Raw genomic sequence first — 21,812 nt, forward strand, 5'->3', positions numbered from 1 at the left:
CCCCCTTCCACCTCCCCAGACAGAGACAGCAGGAATGGATACCAACATCTCCTGCATCCCTAAGGGAGATATATTAGCTGGTTGCGTAATAAAACTAACAGCACGGCGCTTTTCCAAGGGCTACCGCGCCGACAAAGCCCTTCCCCTTTAATACCACCGGAGATTACAGCAAATCGAAGAAGAGTGGAAACAAGGAGAGGGGCTGCGGGTGAGGTTTTGCACAGAGGAAAATGCTGCAGCCTCTCTCTCTCTCTCTCTCTCCCCTTAATGCACTCTAAATCCCATCTGATTTCCAACTCTGCTGCTAAAAAAAAAAAAAAAAAAAGGGAGTCAATACAATATTGTCACTGACTACAGTAGGCTATCAACCAAGAAAGAAAGAAAGAAAGAAAGGGGGGGGGTGAGAAAAAAAAGCCCAGCCTGCATTAAAATGATATTAATGCTGGGTGAGTGAGGTGGAGTGACTCAGGAAGGGTGTGGAGGAGGAGAGCTGTTGAGGGGAAGCATCCAGAGGAATCCAGACCATGAAAGCATTTTGGAAGGAGACCAAAAGGAGCCAGGGGTGCAGATCTGCTAAAGGGCGCTAACGTGCTTTTACAAATCTGATTAGTTGCTGGTTTTGAGCATCCAGGGTCAGATCTTTCCCTCGATAAACACCCCATCACTTATCCTCCCCCCTCACCCCCCCTTCACGCCGGGCTGCCGGCAAAGTGTAACGCAACACAACCTTACTCTTCCCTCTCAATATCAGCCAGCTCCGAGGACAGGGTTTTCACTTCATTTCTGCTCCCTCTTCAGGCTGGCTGACTCCACAGCAGGAGACATCAAGTCAAACGCCCCGAGGAAAACTACTTTTCCCTCCACTGCCCCGTTTTTGCCGCCAACTAAACGTTGACATTTGAAAAGGCATTCCCCACACTGTGAGGATATCGATGGAAGCCCAACTCGAGGTCTCATCTAACCAGATTTCTACTTTACGTGCAAAAGTGATAAGGCAAGAAGTCATCCCTCTGCCACCTTTGGAGTCCAAACAGCCCTCCATCCTCAAGGCGACATTTCTTTGCAGCCTTTTTGAGCTTCTTTTGACACACCTCCTTCCATTTCACTCTGCCACCTTTGGAGTCCAAATAGCCCCCCATCCTCGAGGCAACATTTCTTTGCAGCCTTTTTGAGCTTATTTTGACACACCTCCTTCCATTTAATTGATATAACCCATGAGAGAACATGGAAAGCGCGGTAAAGGCATCAGGCAGAAGTAGAGCGCAAATGGAGGTGGGGGATGAGCACCAACTGGAGATATTCATACCTTCCAGTATTGTCTTTTGAACCAGATCCTATGAACTTACTACCAGATTAGTCTGAATAACTGCAAAAGTCACCAGATGTGGCAGAAGAGGCATCCAGAGAACAAGGGGAGAAACGCTACAAAAGATCCCTAGGACTGAGCGACGGACTACGGTGGCAAGAGGGAAAGTCAAGCAGGAGGCAAACACCCCGAGGCTGAGTGCCAACCTGGAGGTGCCACCCAAGCAGAAAAGCGACAGTTGCTCAAGAGCAGCCACCAAAGCACACAAAAAAAAGCCTCGGGAAAGGAAGGAAAAGAGTGGGTAATAAAATGATGGTCGTAATCTCTGCCACTTGTCTGTGAAGCGTTTTGGAGATGAGTTTATCGTGGCGCTGATTGGTTGTGTTAGTTGGCCAAGGCTGGTCCTCCCTGTACAGATATAGAGAATTGCCACCCAAAACTAAGGCTCAATAACAAGTTGGCAGAAGGAGGAAAAAGAGCAGAGCCACCAGCACCAATGGCAGGAAACAACAGGATAGTGCTACCATTTTATTCTGGGCTTTTAAGTCACAACCTAATTAGTGACAACCCGCAGCGAGGCAGAACTATTTTACAAGAGAAAAACTGGACATTTCAAGTGAAAGAGAGGGAAAAAAAAAAACACAACCCTAGCTAAGAGCAAAGACAAAAAAACCCCAAAACAGACAAAGTAAAAGCTTGCCATCAGCCTTACCATTGGCATCTTGGACTCCGGTAAGTGCTCCTACTGCTGCTGCGGTTTCACCAGATAGGACAATTTGTCCTCCACCTTGAAGAGTGGCTTCAGCGAGCGTGGCTACTGCGTGGGCAGCTGCTTCACTGCGGGCACAGAGAAGGAGAAATAAGAATTAGGAAGATCAAAAAAACAAATAACTCCGGTAGCATCCATTTTAACCAGGCAACATACGTCAAGAGAACAAATCCAGCAAGGAGGGATTCTTCTTACTGGGCCCAGATGGAGTTATCCAAAGCTGCTTCCACTGGGTTCTTTCCAGCTTGGAGATCTCTTAGTCAGAACATCTCTGCCTTCTTACCTTCACCTTCTTTTTCTTGGGACTACTACAGCTTTCACAGAACGATAGGGGGTTGGGAGGAACCTCTGGAGACCATCCAGTCCAGAGCAGGGTCACCCAGAGCAGGTCCCACAGGAACGTGTCCAGGTGGGGTTTGAATGTCTCCAGAGATGGAGACTCCACCACCTCTCTGGGCAGCCTCTTCCAAGGCTCTGCCACCCTCTCCACAAACAAGTTTCTCCTCATGGTGAGATGGAACTTATTATGTTCAAGTTTGTGCCCGTTCCCTCTTGTCCTGTCCCTGGGCACCACTGAAAGAAGACTGGCCCCATCCTCCTGACTCCCACCCTTGAAGGATTTAGAGGTGTTAACCAGACTCCCCCTCAGCCTTCTCTTCTCCAGAGGATGCTCCCTGCCCCTCAGTCTTCTCCAGACTCAGCCTCTCCTCATCTGACAGATGCTCCAGGCCCCTCATCATCTTTGTAGCCCTCTGCTGTCCCCTCTCCAGCAGTTCCCTGTCCTTCTGGAACTGGGGAGCCCAGAACTGGTCCCAGTGCTCCAGCTGGGGCCTCCCCGGGGCAAAGCAGAGGGGGAGGATGACCTCCTTCACAAGGGCACATTTCAGGCAATCCGAGTACTTAATACCACGTGGCTCCTTCCTGCCTTTGGTCAGGCAATCTGAGTAGTTAATACCACGTGGCTCCTTCCTGCCTTTGGTTTCTGGTACAAACCACATTCTTTTGGCACTGTCACACTCTGAGTCTCTGCAGATTTTAGAGCTTTCCCCTTCATTACTGATTCCACCAGGCCCAGAGGTTTACCATTACCAGCATCACATCACCATCTCCACATTTAGCCAAGACGCAGTTCTCCTTCCCGGCCAAGTGGTTTAATAATTCTTTTTAACGAGGGTTTCTGGTACAAACCACATTCTTTTGGCACTGTCACACTCTGAGTCTCTGCAGATTTTAGAGCTTTCCCCTTCATTACTGATTCCACCAGGCCCAGAGGTTTACCATTACCAGCAGCTCCACATTTAGCCAAGACACAGTTCTCCTTCCCAGCCAAGTGGTTTAATAATTCTTTTTAACGAGTGATGGGCAGCTTAGCACACTGTTCTTAAATTTCCTCATACAAATGAGGTCAGACCAAAGGTCCTTCTCATGCAGCTGTGAGCACAGCCAGTATCAGGTATTTAGGAAGGAGCGTGCCTGTTCCTTCCCTCCCTACACCCTCTCAGCTTCCGATAGTCGGCAGCGTATCGATTTCCTACCTCAGAGACTGCAGCCTGGACCATCAGGTTGGATTTGCCTAATCCCCTTTGAAACCCATTTAGACTTTTTGCTTCCACAACATCCTGTAGCAATGAGTTCCACATTTAATTAGATGCTGCGTGAAGAAGAACTGCACTCTGGTTCTCCGACAACTGCTGCTCAGTCTGGCTGGGCAGCCCTTAAGCCTGATATTGTGAGAACCAGAAAAATCACTGCTCCCTTTTCCTTTTCCTCATGATTTCATAGACTTCCAGTCACCTCCCTCCCGGGCTACAGAGCCACAGTCCACTTACTGTGCAAGGACTCTTCCTGGCTTCTGATCGCTCTCGTACTTCCCAGACTCTTTTTTCTGGGCATCTCTTTGAGTGGGGTGACAATTTCTCACACTGTCCGAGCCGTAGACACACCGTGAGGTAGCCCAGGGGCCAAATTCCTGCTTGTTCTCTGTGCCTCTCGCTGCCTGGGGCTGGCTGGGCAGCCCTTAAGCCTGATATTGTGAGAACCAGAAAAATCACTGCTCCCTTTTCCTTTTCCTCATGATTTCATAGACTTCCAGTCACCTCCCTCCCGGGCTACAGAGCCACAGTCCACTTACTCTTCCTGGCTTCTGATCGCTCTCGTACTTCCCAGACTCTTTTTTCTGGGCATCTCTTTGAGTGGGGTGACAATTTCTCACACTGTCCGAGCCGTAGACACACCGTGAGGTAGCCCAGGGGCCAAATTCCTGCTTGTTCTCTGTGCCTCTCCCTGTAATTCCTAATATTCAGCTCATTCTTCTCAGAATATCTGCTCAACAGTGAGAAAACATTCCTGGAGGACAGTCCCCTGAACGCTTTCTGAATGGTAATGGGTAGCATATCGTTAGTACCTCATTGGGTATATGCAGGAGATATTTCTTCCTATGTTTATCCCTTCACATTTATGGACAATCACATTTTATTTACTAATTAGTTGCACACAGTGCAGTGAGCACCCTTGAGCAGCTGCCCAGATTTCTCCAGACCATTTGGACAACTAGTAACTACTTCTGGTGACCTACTGCTGGTGACAAAATTACTCCAAAGCCACCTCTTTCCTGCAGCTGAATCCCCTACGTGAATTAAATTGAATGAATTAATGAATTACATAAATCTCCTTAATGAATTAAAAAAGTGGGTATTTTCTTTAGCATGTCCCGTGGAAAAGAGATGGAAGGAGCCATCTAGGAAGCTTCCTCTAGGATGCTTTTTCTTAACTGCTCATCTGATTCTGTGGTAAATCAATGGACTCAAATATTTTCCAAGCACTTCCTATTCATTCATTCACTTTCCTAATTTCCTGCCTGGATGCTGTACACTTCCCAACCGTACCCACTCAGGGTGTATTCTCACTTCTGAACAGCCCCCCTGCCTCTCAGAGCAGCTCTTAAACCCTGTTCATGGACAAGAGTATTTTCTTTTTCTGCTTTTCCATCCCCTTTAGCTAATCATGAGTGGTGTCCCCCAGGGCTCAGTATTGGGGCTGGTTCTCTTTAACATCTTCATCAATGACCTGGATGAGGGGATGGAGTGCACCCTCAGTAAGTTTACAGATGACACCAAGTTGGGTGGGAGCATTGACCTGCTGGAGGGTAGAATGGCTTTGCAGAGGGATCTGGACAGGCTGGATGGATGGGCTGAGACCAACGGGATGAGGTTCAACAAGGCCAAGTGCCAGGCCCTGAACTTGGGTCACACCAACCCCCTGCAGCGCTCCAGGCTGGGGGCAAAGTGGCTGGAGCTGCCTGGCAGAGAAGGACCTGGGGGTGTTGGTGGACACCGGCTGAACAGGAGCCAGCAGTGTGCCCAGGTGGCCAAGAAGGCCAACAGCATCCTGGCCTGTGTCAGGAACAGCGTGGTGAGTAGGACTCGGGAGGTGATCATCCCCCTGTACTGGGCACTGGTGAGGCCCCACCTCAAGGGCTGGGTCCAGTTTTGGGCCCCTCACCACAAAAAAGACATTGAGATGCTGGAGCGTGTCCAGAGAAGGGCAATGCAGCTGGTGAGGGGTCGACACATGGTTTAGTGACGGTTTTTTATCAGAGTTAGGTTGATGGTTGGACTAGATGAACTTAAAGGTCCCTTCCAACCTAGACAAGTCTATGATTCTATGATTCTAATCCCTCTTCTGAACCTGCAGCTCTGTGAAGGCTGTTATACTACAGGAAAGCCAACTCCAGTGCAGCAAACCCGGGGTAAGCGTCGATTTACTGGTGTAACCCTGTTTCCCAGACTTCATATAGCACTTATTCGAATCCACTTTCAAGGCCAATTGAGCATTTTCATAATTTGTTACGGTTGCATCCCTGAAAATAATAATGATCTGCAGCATAAAAGCTTTTTGCAGTCACAGGGTGCTCCACAAACTTTAATCGGTTCGAATCGATGAATTAATTACCCACTTCTACTTTGTCCTCTTTTACTAGAAGGCTTAATACTTCCCATCTTCAAACCTGACAGAGGTTGCGTCATCCGTCACGTCGTGCTGTTGGCAGATGAACTGCTCTATGTGGGACTATGAAAGTAGCCATCAGAATAAGATTCAGAGAAGGCAGCTTTCAGCTAAATTAGGCGTAAAGTTTCCAGAGCTGGGATAAGCCACCGGCTTTCAAGGACCAGAATCTTGCTGAGATCTTTCTACAGGCAGGGGAAAGACCGCACTCCTACAGCTGAAAGCTCCAAGGAGCATTTGTGGCAAAGAAAAAGCTGGAAGGGTGTCAGAGGACACTCACCCGGAAAAGTCTCCAGCTCTACCATGGTCATTAGAACACAAGGGTCTACTGTCATCCCAAGAAGGTGACAACAAGCTGGGAAATAAAACATGAGGCCCTTCATTCCAACTGCAACGCCGCTACAGTCTTCACATCACAGAATGACAGAGTAACAGGGATTGGAAGGGACCTCTGGAGATCACCTAGTCCAACCCCCTGCCAGAACAAGGTCATCCAGAGCAGGTCCCACAAGAACATGTCTAGGCAGGGTTTGAATGTCTCCAGAGAAGGAGACTCCACCATCTCTCTGGGCAGCCTCTGCCAGGGCTCTGCCACCCTCACACCAAACAAGTTCCTCCTCGTGTTTAGATGGAACTTCTTAAGTCCCAGTTTGTGCCCATTACCTCTTGTCCTGTCCCTGGGCACCACTGAAAAAAGCCTGACCCCATCCTTCTGACACCCACCCTTGAAGTATTTATAGGCGTTGATCGGATCCCCCCTCAGATGCTCTTCTCCAGACTAAAAAGACCCAAGTCCCTCAGCCTTTCCTCACCAGAGAGATGTTCTAGGCTCCTCAGCATCTTCATAGTCCTTTTCTGCACCCTCTCCAGCAGTTCCCTGTCCTTCTTGAACCAGGGAGCCCAGAAGTGGACACAGTGCTCCAGATTGCTCCTGAACTACAAGCTGTTTGAACAGACTTTCCTGGGTATAAACAGAGCTGTTCCTGCCCTGAGGCGCAGAAGAGACTAAATGTCTTGTTGAGGGCTCTTCCTTTCATATTTTCTAGAAAATACTCTTTAATTCTAACAACATTTGCTTTTATTGAAGATTCTGAATTTCCTGAGCTAATGGAAGAAAAGGAACTGCTCACTGCGACTTTAAGAGCTAAAACTAGTAGAGATGGGATGAAATTAAAATCAAAACGCCCACTGATGTTCTACTCCAGAAAAACTTCTAGAAAAAAAAAACAACACCACAGAAAAACGTATTGCCTGGAAGCGTGCAGGATACAAATCCTGCAAGATGGATTCCAGGAGACAAGGCTTTTTCCTGTAACTCCATGCCTACTTACTTTAACTGTTCTTCTTACAGTATCCTAAAAAGATGACTTGTTTTAAAAAGGCAATTTTATACTGAAACTATTAGCAAAAAATCCTACTTAACCAACAGCCTACTTAACCAACCTTGTATGGCAGCAGGAAAGGACACAACTGATGGACCTGAATCACAGAATGGTTTGGGTTGAAAGGGACCTCAAAGACCATCCAGTTCCAACCCCCTGCCCTGGGCAGGGACACCTCCCACCAGACCAGGTTGCTCAAAACCCCATCCAGCCTGGCCTTGAACCCCTCCAGGGATGAGGCATTCAGATCTTCTCTGGACAACCTGTTCCAGTGTCTCACCACCCTCACAGCAAACAAGTTCTTCCCCACATCTCAGCTCCATCTCCCCACTTTCAGTGTCAAACTCTTCCCCCTCCTCCTAGGGCTCCCCTCCCTCATCAAGAGTCCCTCCCCATCTCTCCTGGAGCCCCTTGAGGGACTGGAAGGGGCTCTAAGGTCTCCCTGGAGCCTTCTCTTCTCCAGGGTGAACCCCCCCTACTCTCTCAGCCTGTCCTCGCAGCTGAGGGGCTCCAGTCCTCACAATATCTCCATGGCCTCCTCTGGACCACGAAGAAAAGAAACAGTTCTAGGTGTGTTCATGAATCAGTTGCAACAGGAATTTGGAAGCGAGATGCTGAATGCCCCCAAGATCAAGGTGACTGCTGGAGTAATTTCTGTATATAACAAGGTCTTGGAGCTTTACTCCGGCCTTCTGGCAGTGAGGAACCATGCCTTGTCCTAACCCATGGCTGCCCCCTCATCGGCCTCTAGAGCAGAATCCTGATTTGGATGAGGAAAATATTTTGTCTACACCTTGGCAGTGTGAAGCCTCCCATGCTGCTGGGGGTGATGCCTTGTTTCCTACGGTCCCTCCTGCTCTCTCAGGGTGCAGCTGTGGTGTCCCACAGCCATTTCCAGTTTTTAAGAGCAGCAGACAAAGCTTAAGCAACTCACCAGAGCTGAGCAAAGACCTGCTACTCTCTCAGCCTGTCCTCGCAGCTGAGGGGCTCCAGTCCTCACAATATCTCCATGGCCTCCTCTGGACCACGAAGAAAAGAAACAGTTCTAGGTGTGTTCATGAATCAGTTGCAACAGGAATTTGGAAGCGAGATGCTGAATGCCCCCAAGATCAAGGTGACTGCTGGAGTAATTTCTGTATATAACAAGGTCTTGGAGCTTTACTCTGACCTTCTGTCAGTGAGGACCTGTGCCTTGTCCTAACCCATGGCTGCCCCCTCAACAGCCTTTAGACCAGAATCCTGATTTGGATGAGGAAAATATTTTGTCTACACCTTGGCAGTGTGAAGCCTCCCATGCTGCTGGGGGTGATGCCTTGTTTCCTACGGTCCCTCCTGCTCTCTCAGGGTGCAGCTGTGGTGTCCCACAGCCATTTCCACTTATTAAGAGCAGCAGACAAAGCTTAAGCAACTCACCAGAGCTGAGCAAAGACCTGCTGCATGGACCTGTGGAGAACTACACTGTAGATCTTGGTAACCTAATTACAACCAAAAATCTAACAGAGTTTGTTCCAAGATGAAGAGGCAGCATTAATATTGCAGGTTGTTCACCTTCTACTTCAGAAACACATTTGGGAAAAGCCCTCGAAACACTGGCTTCTGGAGATTGTATGGCCACAGAACAGGGAAATTCAGCCTTAGCCTTTTAGTAAGAAACCATTAATAATATCAAGGGAGACCCAGACCAGCAGACTTAAAAGGTGCTATTAGCACATCATGACCCTCACTTGCTTAGCAAGCTCAATTCTGTTCAAATAAGATCGTTTAGAGGGTACAGTTACTACCCATCTTTTCCTTTTTCAAGAATTTTCCATGTCAGTGTTCTTCTGTGGTCACAGTGGAAATCAGGAACTGCCCTGTGGACACCTGGACGTGGTCTGAAATAGGGATTTGCTGAGATAAAGCCTCTACTGGGACTGTACACAGTGGTTTTTGCACCATCAGAGTGAAAACCTCATCTGTGCATGCTTCAAGCCTTCATCTCTCCCCTGTACCTGTTGAGTGCCATGGTAACAGTTGCTCCTTGTTGCATCTCCTGAGATGCTGCCACCGCTGCTTCCGCTAACGATGCCACCGCCTGCGTGGCCTCGGATGCCTGCGTCGTCTGGATAGTCATCTCACCCCCCTGTAGCGTTGCCCAGTTCTGCTCCACCTACAGGGAAAAACAAAAAAGAAAGGCTCAAGGATAGGGTGTTATCCCATGAATGCACATTTGCACGAAATGCAAAGGAAAAAGCAAGATAGTTCCAAGAATCCTTGCAGAACTGCAAGGATTTGCGGAATCCTACACGTGCTCTGGCTCTGAGAGACAGGGAAAAAGAAGGAGGAAGCCTGGGATCCACCTGAGAACACTGCTGGACCCTACAAAGCCACAAGTGAGTTTCTCTATAGTCAGCCTGCAATTAAAAAAAAAACAACACCACAGAAAAACGTATTGCCTGGAAGCGTGCAGGATACAAATCCTGCAAGATGGATTCCAGGAGACAAGGCTTTTTCCTGTAACTCCATGCCTACTTACTTTAACTGTTCTTCTTACAGTATCCTAAAAAGATGACTTGTTTTAAAAAGGCAATTTTATACTGAAACTATTAGCAAAAAATCCTACTTAACCAACAGCCTACTTAACCAACCTTGTATGGCAGCAGGAAAGGACACAACTGATGGACCTGAATCACAGAATGGTTTGGGTTGAAAGGGACCTCAAAGACCATCCAGTTCCAACCCCCTGCCCTGGGCAGGGACACCTCCCACCAGACCAGGTTGCTCAAAACCCCATCCAGCCTGGCCTTGAACCCCTCCAGGGATGAGGCATTCAGATCTTCTCTGGACAACCTGTTCCAGTGTCTCACCACCCTCACAGCAAACAAGTTCTTCCCCACATCTCAGCTCCATCTCCCCACTTTCAGTGTCAAACTCTTCCCCCTCCTCCTAGGGCTCCCCTCCCTCATCCAGAGTCCCTCCCCATCTCTCCTGGAGCCCCTTGAGGGACTGGAAGGGACTCTAAGATCTCCCTGGAGCCTTCTCTTCTCCAGGGTGAACCCCCCCCAACTCTCTTAGCCTGTCCTCGCAGCTGAGGGGCTCCAATCCTCACAACATCTCCATGGCCTCCTCTGGACCACAAAGAAAAGAAACAGTTCTAGGTGTGTTCGTGAATCAGTTGCAACAGGAATTTAGAAGCAAGATGCTGAATGCCCCCAAGATCAAGGTGACTGCTGGAGTAATTTCTGTATATAACAAGGTCTTGGAGCTTTACTCTGACCTTCTGGCAGTGAGGACCTGTGCCTTGTCCTAACCCATGGCTGCCCCCTCAACAGCCTTTAGACCAGAATCCTGATTTGGATGAGGAAAATATTTTGTCTACACCTTGGCAGTGTGAAGCCTCCCATGCTGCTGGGGGTGATGCCTTGTTTCCTACGGTCCCTCCTGCTCTCTCAGGGTGCAGCTGTGGTGTCCCACAGCCATTTCCAGTTTTTAAGAGCAGCAGACAAAGCTTAAGCAACTCACCAGAGCTGAGCAAAGACCTGCTGCATGGACCTGTGGAGAACTACACTGTAGATCTTGGTAACCTAATTACAACCAAAAATCTAACAGAGTTTGTTCCAAGATGAAGAGGCAGCATTAATATTGCAGGTTGTTCACCTTCTACTTCAGAAACACATTTGGGAAAAGCCCTCGAAACACTGGCTTCTGGAGATTGTATGGCCACAGAACAGGGAAATTCAGCCTTAGCCTTTTAGTAAGAAACCATTAATAATATCAAGGGAGACCCAGACCAGCAGACTTAAAAGGTGCTATTAGCACATCATGACCCTCACTTGCTTAGCAAGCTCAATTCTGCACAAATAAGATTGTTTGGAGGGTACAGTGACTACCCATCTTTTCCTCTTTCAAGAATTTTCCATGTCAGTGTTCTTCTGTGGTCACAGTGGAAATCAGGAACTGCCCTACGGACACCTGGACGTGGTCTGACATAGGGATTTGCTGAGGAAAAGCCTCTACTGGGACTGTACACAGTGGTTTTTGCACCATCAGAGTGAAAACCGTGGACACCTGGACGTGGTCTGAAATAGGGATTTGCTGAGATAAAGCCTCTACTGGGACTGTACACAGTGGTTTTTGCACCATCAGAGTGAAAACCTCATCTGTGCATGCTTCAAGCCTTCATCTCTCCCCTGTACCTGTTGAGTGCCATGGTAACAGTTGCTCCTTGTTGCATCTCCTGAGATGCTGCCACCGCTGCTTCCGCTAACGATGCCACCGCCTGCGTGGCCTCGGATGCCTGCGTCGTCTGGATAGTCATCTCACCCCCCTGTAGCGTTGCCCAGTTCTGCTCCACCTACAGGGAAAAACAAAAAAGAAAGGCTCAAGGATAGGGTGTTATCCCATGAATGCACATTTGCACGAAATGCAAAGGAAAAAGCAAGATAGTTCCAAGAATCCTTGCAGAACTGCAAGGATTTGCGGAATCCTACACGTGCTCTGGCTCTGAGAGACAGGGAAAAAGAAGGAGGAAGCCTGGGATCCACCTGAGAACACTGCTGGACCCTACAAAGCCACAAGTGAGTTTCTCTATAGTCAGCCTGCAATTATAGTTGCTGTTCTCCATATGTTTAATCTTCAAATAAGAACTTTAGCTTTCTCTCACACATGAGAAGTGCACCCCAAACACCTGTGAAGACACTCAACCTCCCACAAATCCCTCTCATCCAGCCACATCCACAATAAAACAAGCCAGCATTGATGGTTGCCATACTCAGATCACTGCTAGCCACCCTGGGCAGTTTATTAAGTAGCTCATTTCTGTGGTGCTGGAACCCTAAAGTGGATCATGTCCCCCAGGGAAACAGCCTGTGCCTGCCTTGCTGTTCCTATTTGTCTGCATCCATCCAATGTCATTTTGGGGAACAGCCGTGTTCCCCAAATCATTGAGGATTTATTTGTCCAGCACTTGTGACCTCGGATGGGTTTGAGCCAACTGGAACTTCTTTGTGCTGCAGCAAAATACTTAACAAAAGATGGCAGCAGATGGAAAGTTCTGTGTTCATATATTTCAGGTACTTTTAATTTCCTTACTTCAGACCTAATATGAAGCCTACCTACATAAAAAGTTCATTTAGTTTCATAGAATCACAGAACTGACCAGCTTGGAAGGGACTTTCAGATCATTGAGTCCAACCATCAATCTAACACTGAAAAAAACCATCACTAACCCATGTCTCTCAGCACCACGTCCACCTGGCTTTTAAATACCTCCAGGGATGGTGACCCCACCACTGCCCTGGGCAGCTTCTTCCAAGGCTTGACAACCCTTTCAGTGTAATAAGTTTTCCTAATATCCATCCTAAACCTCCCCTGGCACAACTTGAGGCCCTTTCCTCTTGTCCTAAGTTGTCCTTCAGTTGTTCATTTTCCACCTCCTCACCCACATTTCTCCATTTGGGACTTCACAGCTCATGAGATAAGGAGTGCTTTTGGGCAAGAAAAGGGTTAGTCCCATCAAAGGATGGAGGGGGGGGGCAGAGAGAGAAGGTGTCACTGTGACATCCAGTGTCCCGCAAAGATGCCTGAGCTTTTTCAGGACAGGGATGGAGTAAGGCCTGGAAAAGAAGGAAGGATTGGTCCAGGCATCCCCAGCAGTGTGGCCAGCAGGGCAAGGCTGGGGATTCTGCTCCTCTGCTCCACTCTGGGGAGACCCCCACCCCCGGGTGCTGCCTCCAGCTCTGGGGCCACCAACATCAGAAGGACATGGACCTGTTGGAGCGGGGCCAGAGGAGGCCACGGAGATGCTGGGAGGGCTGGAGCCCCTCTGCTGGGAGGGGGGGCTGAGAGAGTTGGGGGGGTTCAGCCTGGAGAAGAGAAGGCTCCAGGAAGACCTTGGAGCCCCTTCCAGTCCCTCAAGGGGCTCCAGGAGAGATGGGGAGGGACTCTTGAAGAGGGAGGGGAGCCCTAGGAGAAGGAGGAAGGGTTTGACCCTGAAAGAGGGGAGCTGGAGCTGAGATGTGGGGAAGAACTTGTTTAGTGGGCGGGTGGATAGAGCCTGGCCCAGGTTGGCCAGAGAAGCTGGGGCTGCCCCATCCCTGGAGGGGGTCAAGGGCAGGTTGGAGGGGGCTTGGAACAACCTGTTCTGGTGGGAGGTGTCCCTGCCCAGGGCAGGGGGTGGCACTAGATGATCTTTAAGGTCCCTTCCAACCCAAACCATTCTATGATTCTATGAGGCAAGTTTGCTTTTCTGTATTTTGTCCAAGATACTCCTTAGATGTTCTGACCACATTAGGAATTAGACAACTGTGTTCCCTTCCTTTCTATTTGTGCCTTTGAAAAATTTTTTTTCCGACCTCAACAGAAACAGATGGTTCTTGAAAACCCTCAAAGCAGCTCCGAAGTAATTCAAGGTCACGGCCATGGGCTGTTTCCCCCTGGGTCTGAGATGGGAATGGGGTTTGGTGGAGATCTAAGCTGTTCTGTGCTGCCACCTGTCGCTGCCACAGCCCCATCCAGGCAGAGGGGACCAGACCCTGTCCCTCCTGCACACAGAAATTCCTGCACACAAAGGGGGCAGAAAGTGCCCTGCAGCCTGGTTTAAAGGTGGTTTGGGGAGTGAAAAGGGTAAAAAAAAACCCCAAAAATAATGTTAAAAATTTTTTCAAAATCTTTAAGGAACGTTCCTTAAACACGCACACAAAAAACATGTTCTTAATCAAAAAAGAAAGGTGGAAAAATAACTGCATGTACGTTTGGGTGTTCAGATGTTGGGATTGAAATGGTCTGGATCAAACCCTCGACAGAAACAACTCTGCAAAGTTGTAAAGAAACTTTGACAGTAAATGGCACAGTAACTCCACCGTGTCTCCTGTTGTCCCTGCACCCCTGTGTATTTATACTGCTCCCCCAGGGATTTACCTCCAAACCTCCCTAAAAGCTGCAGCAAAGGAACAGCCCCATTTTGTCCATAGATCGGTGGCCAAAGAAACACAGGATTTTGCCCAAACCCTGGGATATTCTTTGCAAACCACAGGCTTGAAATATCCCAGGCATTGCTCCAAGCCCTGAACTGACAAACCAGCACCCAGGATCTACAGCACAGTAGAGAAACAGTTGCTCAATATGGGTACATTAACGTGTATTTGCATAGGTCATCAAGCCTTTATCTGCTACAGCAGACCTCACAAAATAAATAATCTATAGAAGATATTAAAAAAATATCCACCATAATTGCTTTTTTTTTTTTTTAAATAGAATTGCCCAGGCCGGAAGGGACCTCCAAAGGTCATCTAGTCCGACCTCCCCGCAGTCAGCAGGGACACCCCCAACTAGACCAGGTTGCCCAGGGCCTCGTCGAGCCTCTCCTTGAATATCTCCAGGGAAGGGGCCTCAACCACCTCCCTGGGCAACCTGTTCCAGTGCTCCACCACCCTCACAGTGAAGAACCCTCTCCTCATCTCCAGTCTAAATCTGTTCCCCTCCAGCTTGAAGCCATTGCCCCTCGTCCTGTCACTGCAGGCCTTTCTAAACAGGTTCTCCCCAGCCTTCCTGTAGGCTCCCTTCAGGTACTGGAAGGCTGCTATTAGGTCTCCCCGGAGCCTCCTCTTCTCCAGGCTGAACAACCCCAGCTCCCTCAGCCTGTCCTCGTAGCAGAGGTGCTCCATCCCCCGATCATCCTCATGGCCTTCCTCTGGACCCTCTCCATCAGGTCCATGTCCTTATATTGAGGGCTCCAGACCTGCACACAATACTCACCTGCACAAATACATTTGTCCAGTCCTGAATCAAAATGACAACAGTTCAGCACCTTCTAAAGTTCTTTTTAAACTGAGAGGGGAGATGAAAACTGCACAAATACATTTGTCCAGTCCTGAATCAAAATGACAACAGTTCAGCACCTTCTAAAGTTCTTTTTAAACTGAGAGGGGAGATGGAGATGAGATCTCAAGGAGAAATTATTTGCTGTGAGGGTGGTGAGAGAAGATGAGATCTCAAGGAGAAACTCTTTGCTGTTGAGGGTGGTGAGAGCCTGGCCCAGGTTGGCCAGAGAAGCTGGGGCTGCCCCATCCCTGGAGGGGTTCAAGGGCAGGTTGGAGGGGGCTTGGAGCAACCTGGTCTGGTGGGAGGTGTCCCTGCCCAGGGCAGGGGGTTGGAACTGGATGGTCTTTGAGGTCCCTTCCAACTCAAACCATTCCATGATTCTATGACAGGGCAATTCTGGTTTTCTTACCTCTCCATCAGTCACTGCAGAATAATTGACTTGTGCGACGGTAACTGTGGTGGGCAACTCTGAGGCATCGGCCAGCGTGGCAACCGTAGCACCAGTGCCAACCTACAAAAGGCAACAGAAAACGCAGTTGAACACACTTGTTATTGCTGGAAAAAGTCCACAGGATTCAGACAAAGGGACACTCAAACACTCTCAGATTAAAAAGCCTCGCACCCACAGGGAATAACAGTAATTGTAGAGCTCACAGAAAATACGGAGTAGTGTTGAAGGGCTGGAGGAGGGAATCACATGCTACAGACACGTTAATCTATGGGACCTTCTAGATTGGACATGGTCCAGAAGGAAGTTCTGCATGGCCCTCATTCTGTCCCCTATGTTCACATAGGGGACAGAGTCCTCTCTGTCCTCCCAGCTTCACAAAGAGGACCTGAGGGACACCAGTGCCATTCCCAGGTGTGAGCGTGGTGCGCAGGTGGAGCGAAAAGGTTTCTCCCATGGGGTGGAAGTCACTTAAAAAGCCACCGAGTACTCCTGGATCACAACATGCTGCACATCAGTCCTCATTTATAATGTTCCTTCCTTACCATTCACTTGGTTTCTTGTCTCTAGGCACTTTGCTGTGAGGGTGGTGAGAGCCTGGCCCAGTGAAGCTGTGGCTGCCCCATCCCTGGAGGGCTTCAAGGGCAGGTTGGAGGGGGCTTGGAGCAACCTGGGCTGGTGGGAGGTGTCCCTGCCCAGGGCAGGGGGTGGGACTGGATGGTCTTTAAGGGTCCCTTCAACCCAAACCAGTCTGTGATTCTATGATTCTATGATCCCAGTGCCACCACAGGCATTTTGTGGCCACAGGATGAATTGTATTTGTTTGTAAATGGGTTTCATGAAATCCAGGTCAGATTCCTGAATGGCTTGACCAAATAACTGCAGAAATGCTTCTGCTGCCATAACAGGAGAAAACAAAGGATGGACTGAGGAAGAGAGAAGATGAGATGGCTTCTTTGGGTGGGAGAACTGGGTTAACAAGCCTTGGGATGGGAGTGGGGAAGAGAGAAGATGAGACGGCTTGTTTGGGTGGGAGAACTGGGTTAACAAGCCTTCAGGCTAAGACATACAGATAAAGACAAAATTCTTGAAGGACAAGTTAAGCCACCAAAAGGAGTTTGCTCTAAACTGACATGGGCAACTGGATCCCGAGTCAGCCGTGCTGGAAATGCAAAGCCCAGGGGAGGTTTCCACTCACCTGGATGAGGGACACGGTGCCGTCAGGGTTGCTGAAGGTCTGTACCACTGTCTGTGAGGGCACGAGGTGCGCTATACTGTGTGTGGTCGTCGTCTGCTGCTGTGTCTGTTGATCCTCAAACGCGTAGAGCAGGTCTTCGCGCCCGTGCTGCTTGTAGCAGTTCTTCACGATAGTCCGCAACGCTTGGGTCCACGACACCTACCAGCAAAATATAAAAAAAACCAGTCAAAAGTCAACATAAAAGTTTTCGAAAAAAAAACCCAAAACAAACCAGTCAAAAGTCAACATAAAAGTTTTATGTACTGCTGCAGTGCAGCTACTGCTGCGATCTACGTGCCTATCTTTACTGGGATTTATTGGGCGGTTTTCAACAAAATCTCAAATGAACCAAAGGCCCCAAGATCTAATCTCTCTCTCCTTATCGTCCCCCTTTCCCCAAGACCAGGAAAACCACTCTGGAGAGCTACTGCATTGCTGTGTACCGACACAATGAGCACATCTGGCCAAGGGAAAGGGAAGCTTCTCAATGAGATCCGTTTCGTCAGCTTTCGAGGAATTCTAAGGGATTTGGGGAAGACAAGTAGAAAACCATCTCTGCCCAGGAATGCACCATTTCCAGCCTCCAATGGTGCCAGAGCACCATTTCCAACCTCCCTGGACATCCATCCAACCAGATCTACATCAGCCTCCATGATTCCTGCCGCTTGCACACCCTGGAACTTTCTCTGATTATCTGTGACAGGTTGGTAGAAACATCACCAGCACTCAGGATCCATGGCCAGAACTGATACCCAAGACCTTTTCACTGAGTTCTCTCATTTTTTTCCTGGCCTCATTGCATATCCTTGACTGCTTCTCTTTGACTGCTCAGGGTGGGACAGCATCCCTTCAAAATGCTCAAGATGCCATGATACAGACTCTACGGTAAAGGACCTGCACACTTGAAGAGTAGAATTGTCTTAGGCTTGGGGAGGCTGCTTCATAAGGCCACAGAAGCAGGCAGGTTCTGCAGGTAGCCAAAAGGGCACCAGGGCTGAAATACCTTCTCATCTCACAACCCCAGCAGGGACAGATCAGATTGAAGGCTACACCTCTCATCACTCTCCCAGGCTGAACATCTGACACCCTGGTGAGGCTGCATCTAGAGCACTGTGTCCAGTTCTGGGCTCCCTGGTTCAAGAAGGACAGGGAACTGGTGGAGAGGGGACAGCAAAGAGCTACAAAGATGATGAGGGGAATTCTCTCTGGTGAGGAAAGGCTGAGGGACTTGGGTCTTTTTAATCTGGAGAAGAGAAGGCTGAGGGGGGATCTGATTAACACCTACATATCCTTCAAGGGTGGGTGTCAGGAGGATGGAGCCAGGCTTTTTCCAGTGGTGCCCAGGGACAGGACAAGAGGAAACAGGCACAAACTGGAACATGGGAAGTTCTATCTAAACATGAGGAAGAACTTGTTTGCTGTGAGGGTGGCAGAGCCCTGGAAGAGGCTGCCCAGAGAGGTGGGAGGTGGTGGAGTCTCCTTCTCCAGAGACATTCCAACCCCCCTGGACACGTTCCTGTGGGACCCGCTCTGGGTGACCCTGCTCTAGCAGGGGGTTGGACTAGATGATCTCCAGAGGTCCCTGCCACCCCATATTATTCTGTGATTCTGTGAAGTCAAGGAAGAGCCTACATCATAGTTTGTTCTGTCACTCAAGGGGAAAACTATTCCCACAAGAACTGGTTGCAAGCCCCCATGCTCAATTCAAAGACAGACAGACAGACATGGGAGATACACACCCGCTGCTTCTGCTCCTCTGTGCGGACATCACTGCGAACGTTGGCCCATGGAATGTCCTCAGGCCACCAGATGGGCTTGCAGCTTTCCTTGCCCCAGCCTGGTTTCCCACGACCCGTGGAATACTTCAGCATCTCGGGGATGAAAGCTCTCAGCTGTGCCTGGAACAAAACACATCAGAGGGTTGAGAGATTGGGTTTTTTTTAGGAACTCATATCTCTGGTAGCTTTGAGGTGCACAGTACAGAGTTATTACGTTTAACTCCCATCCTGTTGGAACCATCAACTGGAAGAGGCCTCAATGCCTAAGGAAAATGGAAAAATACTTTCACCATCTTCTCCCAAGACTCAGCTGAGAAGAGCTTAGCACCATGTGGAAGAGCAGAAATGAAATTAAGTCAGCAAATTACAACAGTAAGGCACAAGCACAGGCTGTATTGACACACTTCATGGTTCAAACGCTACCATGAAGAGAGATAGCCAACCTGAAAGGGAGACAAAAAAAAGAATATTAAAATCAGAAAAACACAGAGAAAACCCAGACTCGGTGTCCCCACAGCGACAGGAACTCAGACGTGAGCTGACGTATGTTTCACACAGATGCTGCAAAGAGGATGGAGCTTCAGTGAGATGCTCAAATGTAAAAAAACAGTCTCACACACACGCTTTTCCACCCCTGCGGAACATAACACACACTGGATTAATTTTCTCAATCTATTTTTAATTTTTGGAGAGTAAGGACACCTTTCAACCCGCTTTTGCTTCTCCTTAGCACCCACAGAAACTGGTCAACCAGTGACCACCTTTACCATGAGGAGACAATACCTTAAAAAGAGATGTGCAAAGCAAATCGAACAGACGCGTCACCAAGAGCAAGTAACAGCCTCAGTGTTATCAAAGGGAATACAAAACTCACACGGGGTTTTATGACACATTTGGTTTTTGTACCAGGCACTGCCCGGAGCCTCAGGAAAAGGTTCAGCTGCAGAAACAGAGCAGGAAGAGAAGCAGAGCTCACGAGCACATATGTTGGACAAAACCATGTTGACTTACAGTTAAATAGTTGGATTTAATAACACCTCCCCGCACCCTTTCGTAGCTTTAAGAGCAAGTTATTTGAGGTTGTGACAGTGCCACTGAGAGTCCTTGGGCCATCTTACAACTCTGAGATGTCTACACATTGAGGAAGAGTGTGCTGGGACCAACATTGGTTTCTGCCACAGCAAGGACACAGTCCTGCTCGTGGAGGACGTCTCACCCATCCCTGATCTTCTGCCATAAGAGTGTTCCTTCCTCCCAGCCACAATCCTGCTTGAATGAACGACATCCTGGTTCCAGTCTGGATCCTCTGGCTCCAAGCTGTAAATCAACTCATTTACAAGCTGCCTTTAGCCCAAAACACACCACTAAATGTGCCGGGATCTGCAGTGGCTTTTTTGGACACAAGACTCACATACCGTGGGTCCAAGCTTACACAGTGAAACAGAAAGCTGGAAGGTGTATAGTGGGTCCAAGCTTACACAGTGAAACAGAAAAACTGAAGTGTGTTTTGGTAAAAAGAAAACTATTTCTTTATATGCATGATTTACTACATCTCATGCAGTTTGCAGCAGTGGGTAGGGACTTTAAAGGCAATAAAAATCTAATATATTTGTGTGTCCATATATAGTGTATCTGCTGCCCACCCTAGAAGAACCAACTGTGATCAGAGAAGCAGCTGTATTTCAGTTCCTCCACTCCACGGACGCCCTGAGCCACCTCAGAGAAGCCGTATCAAACCCCTGAATTATAAAGGGAGGCACAAAAAACCACTTTGGTGCCTTTTTTCCCCATCCCTGTGCACGATGCACCTTCCACTGCAGGGCCAACAGCCTCCCTGCCACGCTTCAGGTTCCCCAGGTGAGACCCCATTTATTCATATACACCTGCTGAGGGCATTGAGGTGCAAAAACAGTTAAAAACTCCTTTCCAGAATTGCTATCTGCAAGCTCTGCTCCTTGTTACCAGCTGGATTAATTACTGGTCCCAGGGAGTTCAGCGGCTCGAGGCACTCGTTAAGGAGGGTTTGCCTTGAATCCACCAGGGAGACAATCAGCAGCAGCGTCACAACCTGCTCCAGCGCGAGGACTTCTCTAATTAGTGCCGTAACGAGACCTCACCCGGGCAGCTCAGAGGGCTCTGACACAGGCTACGGCACCGAGACAAAGACCCTGCATCTCTTGGGGTGCTGCTGGAAGGACCCACTTCATCCGTGGGAGCCACAATTTCTGTTGGCTCCGTCCACGAACCACCCGAAAATCAACCTCTGCTAAAAAAACCCCACAATTTGGGTGTTTTTTTGCTCTAATTTGCACCGTTCCCAGGTCTGGAAAGGGCTCTCATCATCTCTAGCATGGAGGGTTTGAGAGAAACTGTGACAAATGTTTCTTTGACACCCTTTGGGTACACAGACAGAGCGTCTTCTAAGTTTTAACATCAAACTTAAGTAGTAGTGAGCTAATTGCAACGGCCCAAAGCACAGAAAGTGGTTTCTACAAGGGAGCAAAACCCGTGCTGGGAATTTTCTACCTGTCCCCACAGCTCAGCTGTAGGATCTCCAAAAAGCAGCACCTGGGAAAAGCAAAATCAAGTCCACGCAGGACCTCAAAGTGGGAGAAGGCAAAGCAGCAACTGCAGCAAAGCACCCAGGTATTTTGTTCGCTGGCCCTTCTTCTTGCCACAGCCAATTTTAGACTAAACGTTCTTCGTGTTCAAAAGTTCCAATTAATGTTTAAACACTCAGATTAAAAAGCCAGGCATCTGTCAAGGCAGCCACCAGGCTGTCACCATGAGTTTCCTGCTATGAAAACCCAACATGGCCCTGCCCGAACTCTGCGAGGTCTCGCTGCCGGGTGGTTTCTGGCAGGATGGATGAGAGCAGGGTTTGCTGCTCTCCTAAATCCACCACGGTAAAGTCAAGGCATAGGGTCAGCCTAGGTGTCTTCAACAAGAAGTGACAGCACTCGGCAGATTCACAGTAAAGTCAAGGCATAGGGTCAGCTGGGTGCCTTCAACAAGAAGTGACAGCACTCGGCAGATACGGTAGTTTATGCCCAGTTTATGTCCCTGCTCATGGCAGGGGAGTTGGAA

At 48.8% G+C, this 21,812-nt stretch overlaps 1 protein-coding gene across 4 annotated transcripts in view; it reads right to left on the bottom strand.

The window, feature by feature from the left end:
• Window positions 1–21,812, bottom strand: part of NRF1 (nuclear respiratory factor 1) — a 71,090-nt gene that overhangs the window by 31,883 nt on the left and 17,395 nt on the right. For all 4 annotated transcript variants that reach the window (XM_014945425.1, XM_014945427.1, XM_014945424.1 and 1 more), the window contains exons 6-10: window positions 18,687–18,845; window positions 16,909–17,106; window positions 15,672–15,773; window positions 11,638–11,795; window positions 2,019–2,143 (exon numbers count right to left, since the gene is read on the bottom strand). In XM_014945425.1, coding sequence (XP_014800911.1) covers window positions 2,019–2,143; window positions 11,638–11,795; window positions 15,672–15,773; window positions 16,909–17,106; window positions 18,687–18,845 — 742 coding nt within the window. The remainder of the gene's footprint in view (window positions 1–2,018; window positions 2,144–11,637; window positions 11,796–15,671; window positions 15,774–16,908; window positions 17,107–18,686; window positions 18,846–21,812) is intronic.

This window comes from Calidris pugnax, unplaced genomic scaffold (genome assembly GCF_001431845.1).
Source record: "Calidris pugnax isolate Ruff unplaced genomic scaffold, ASM143184v1 scaffold96, whole genome shotgun sequence".
NCBI classification, from domain to species: Eukaryota; Metazoa; Chordata; class Aves; order Charadriiformes; family Scolopacidae; genus Calidris; species Calidris pugnax.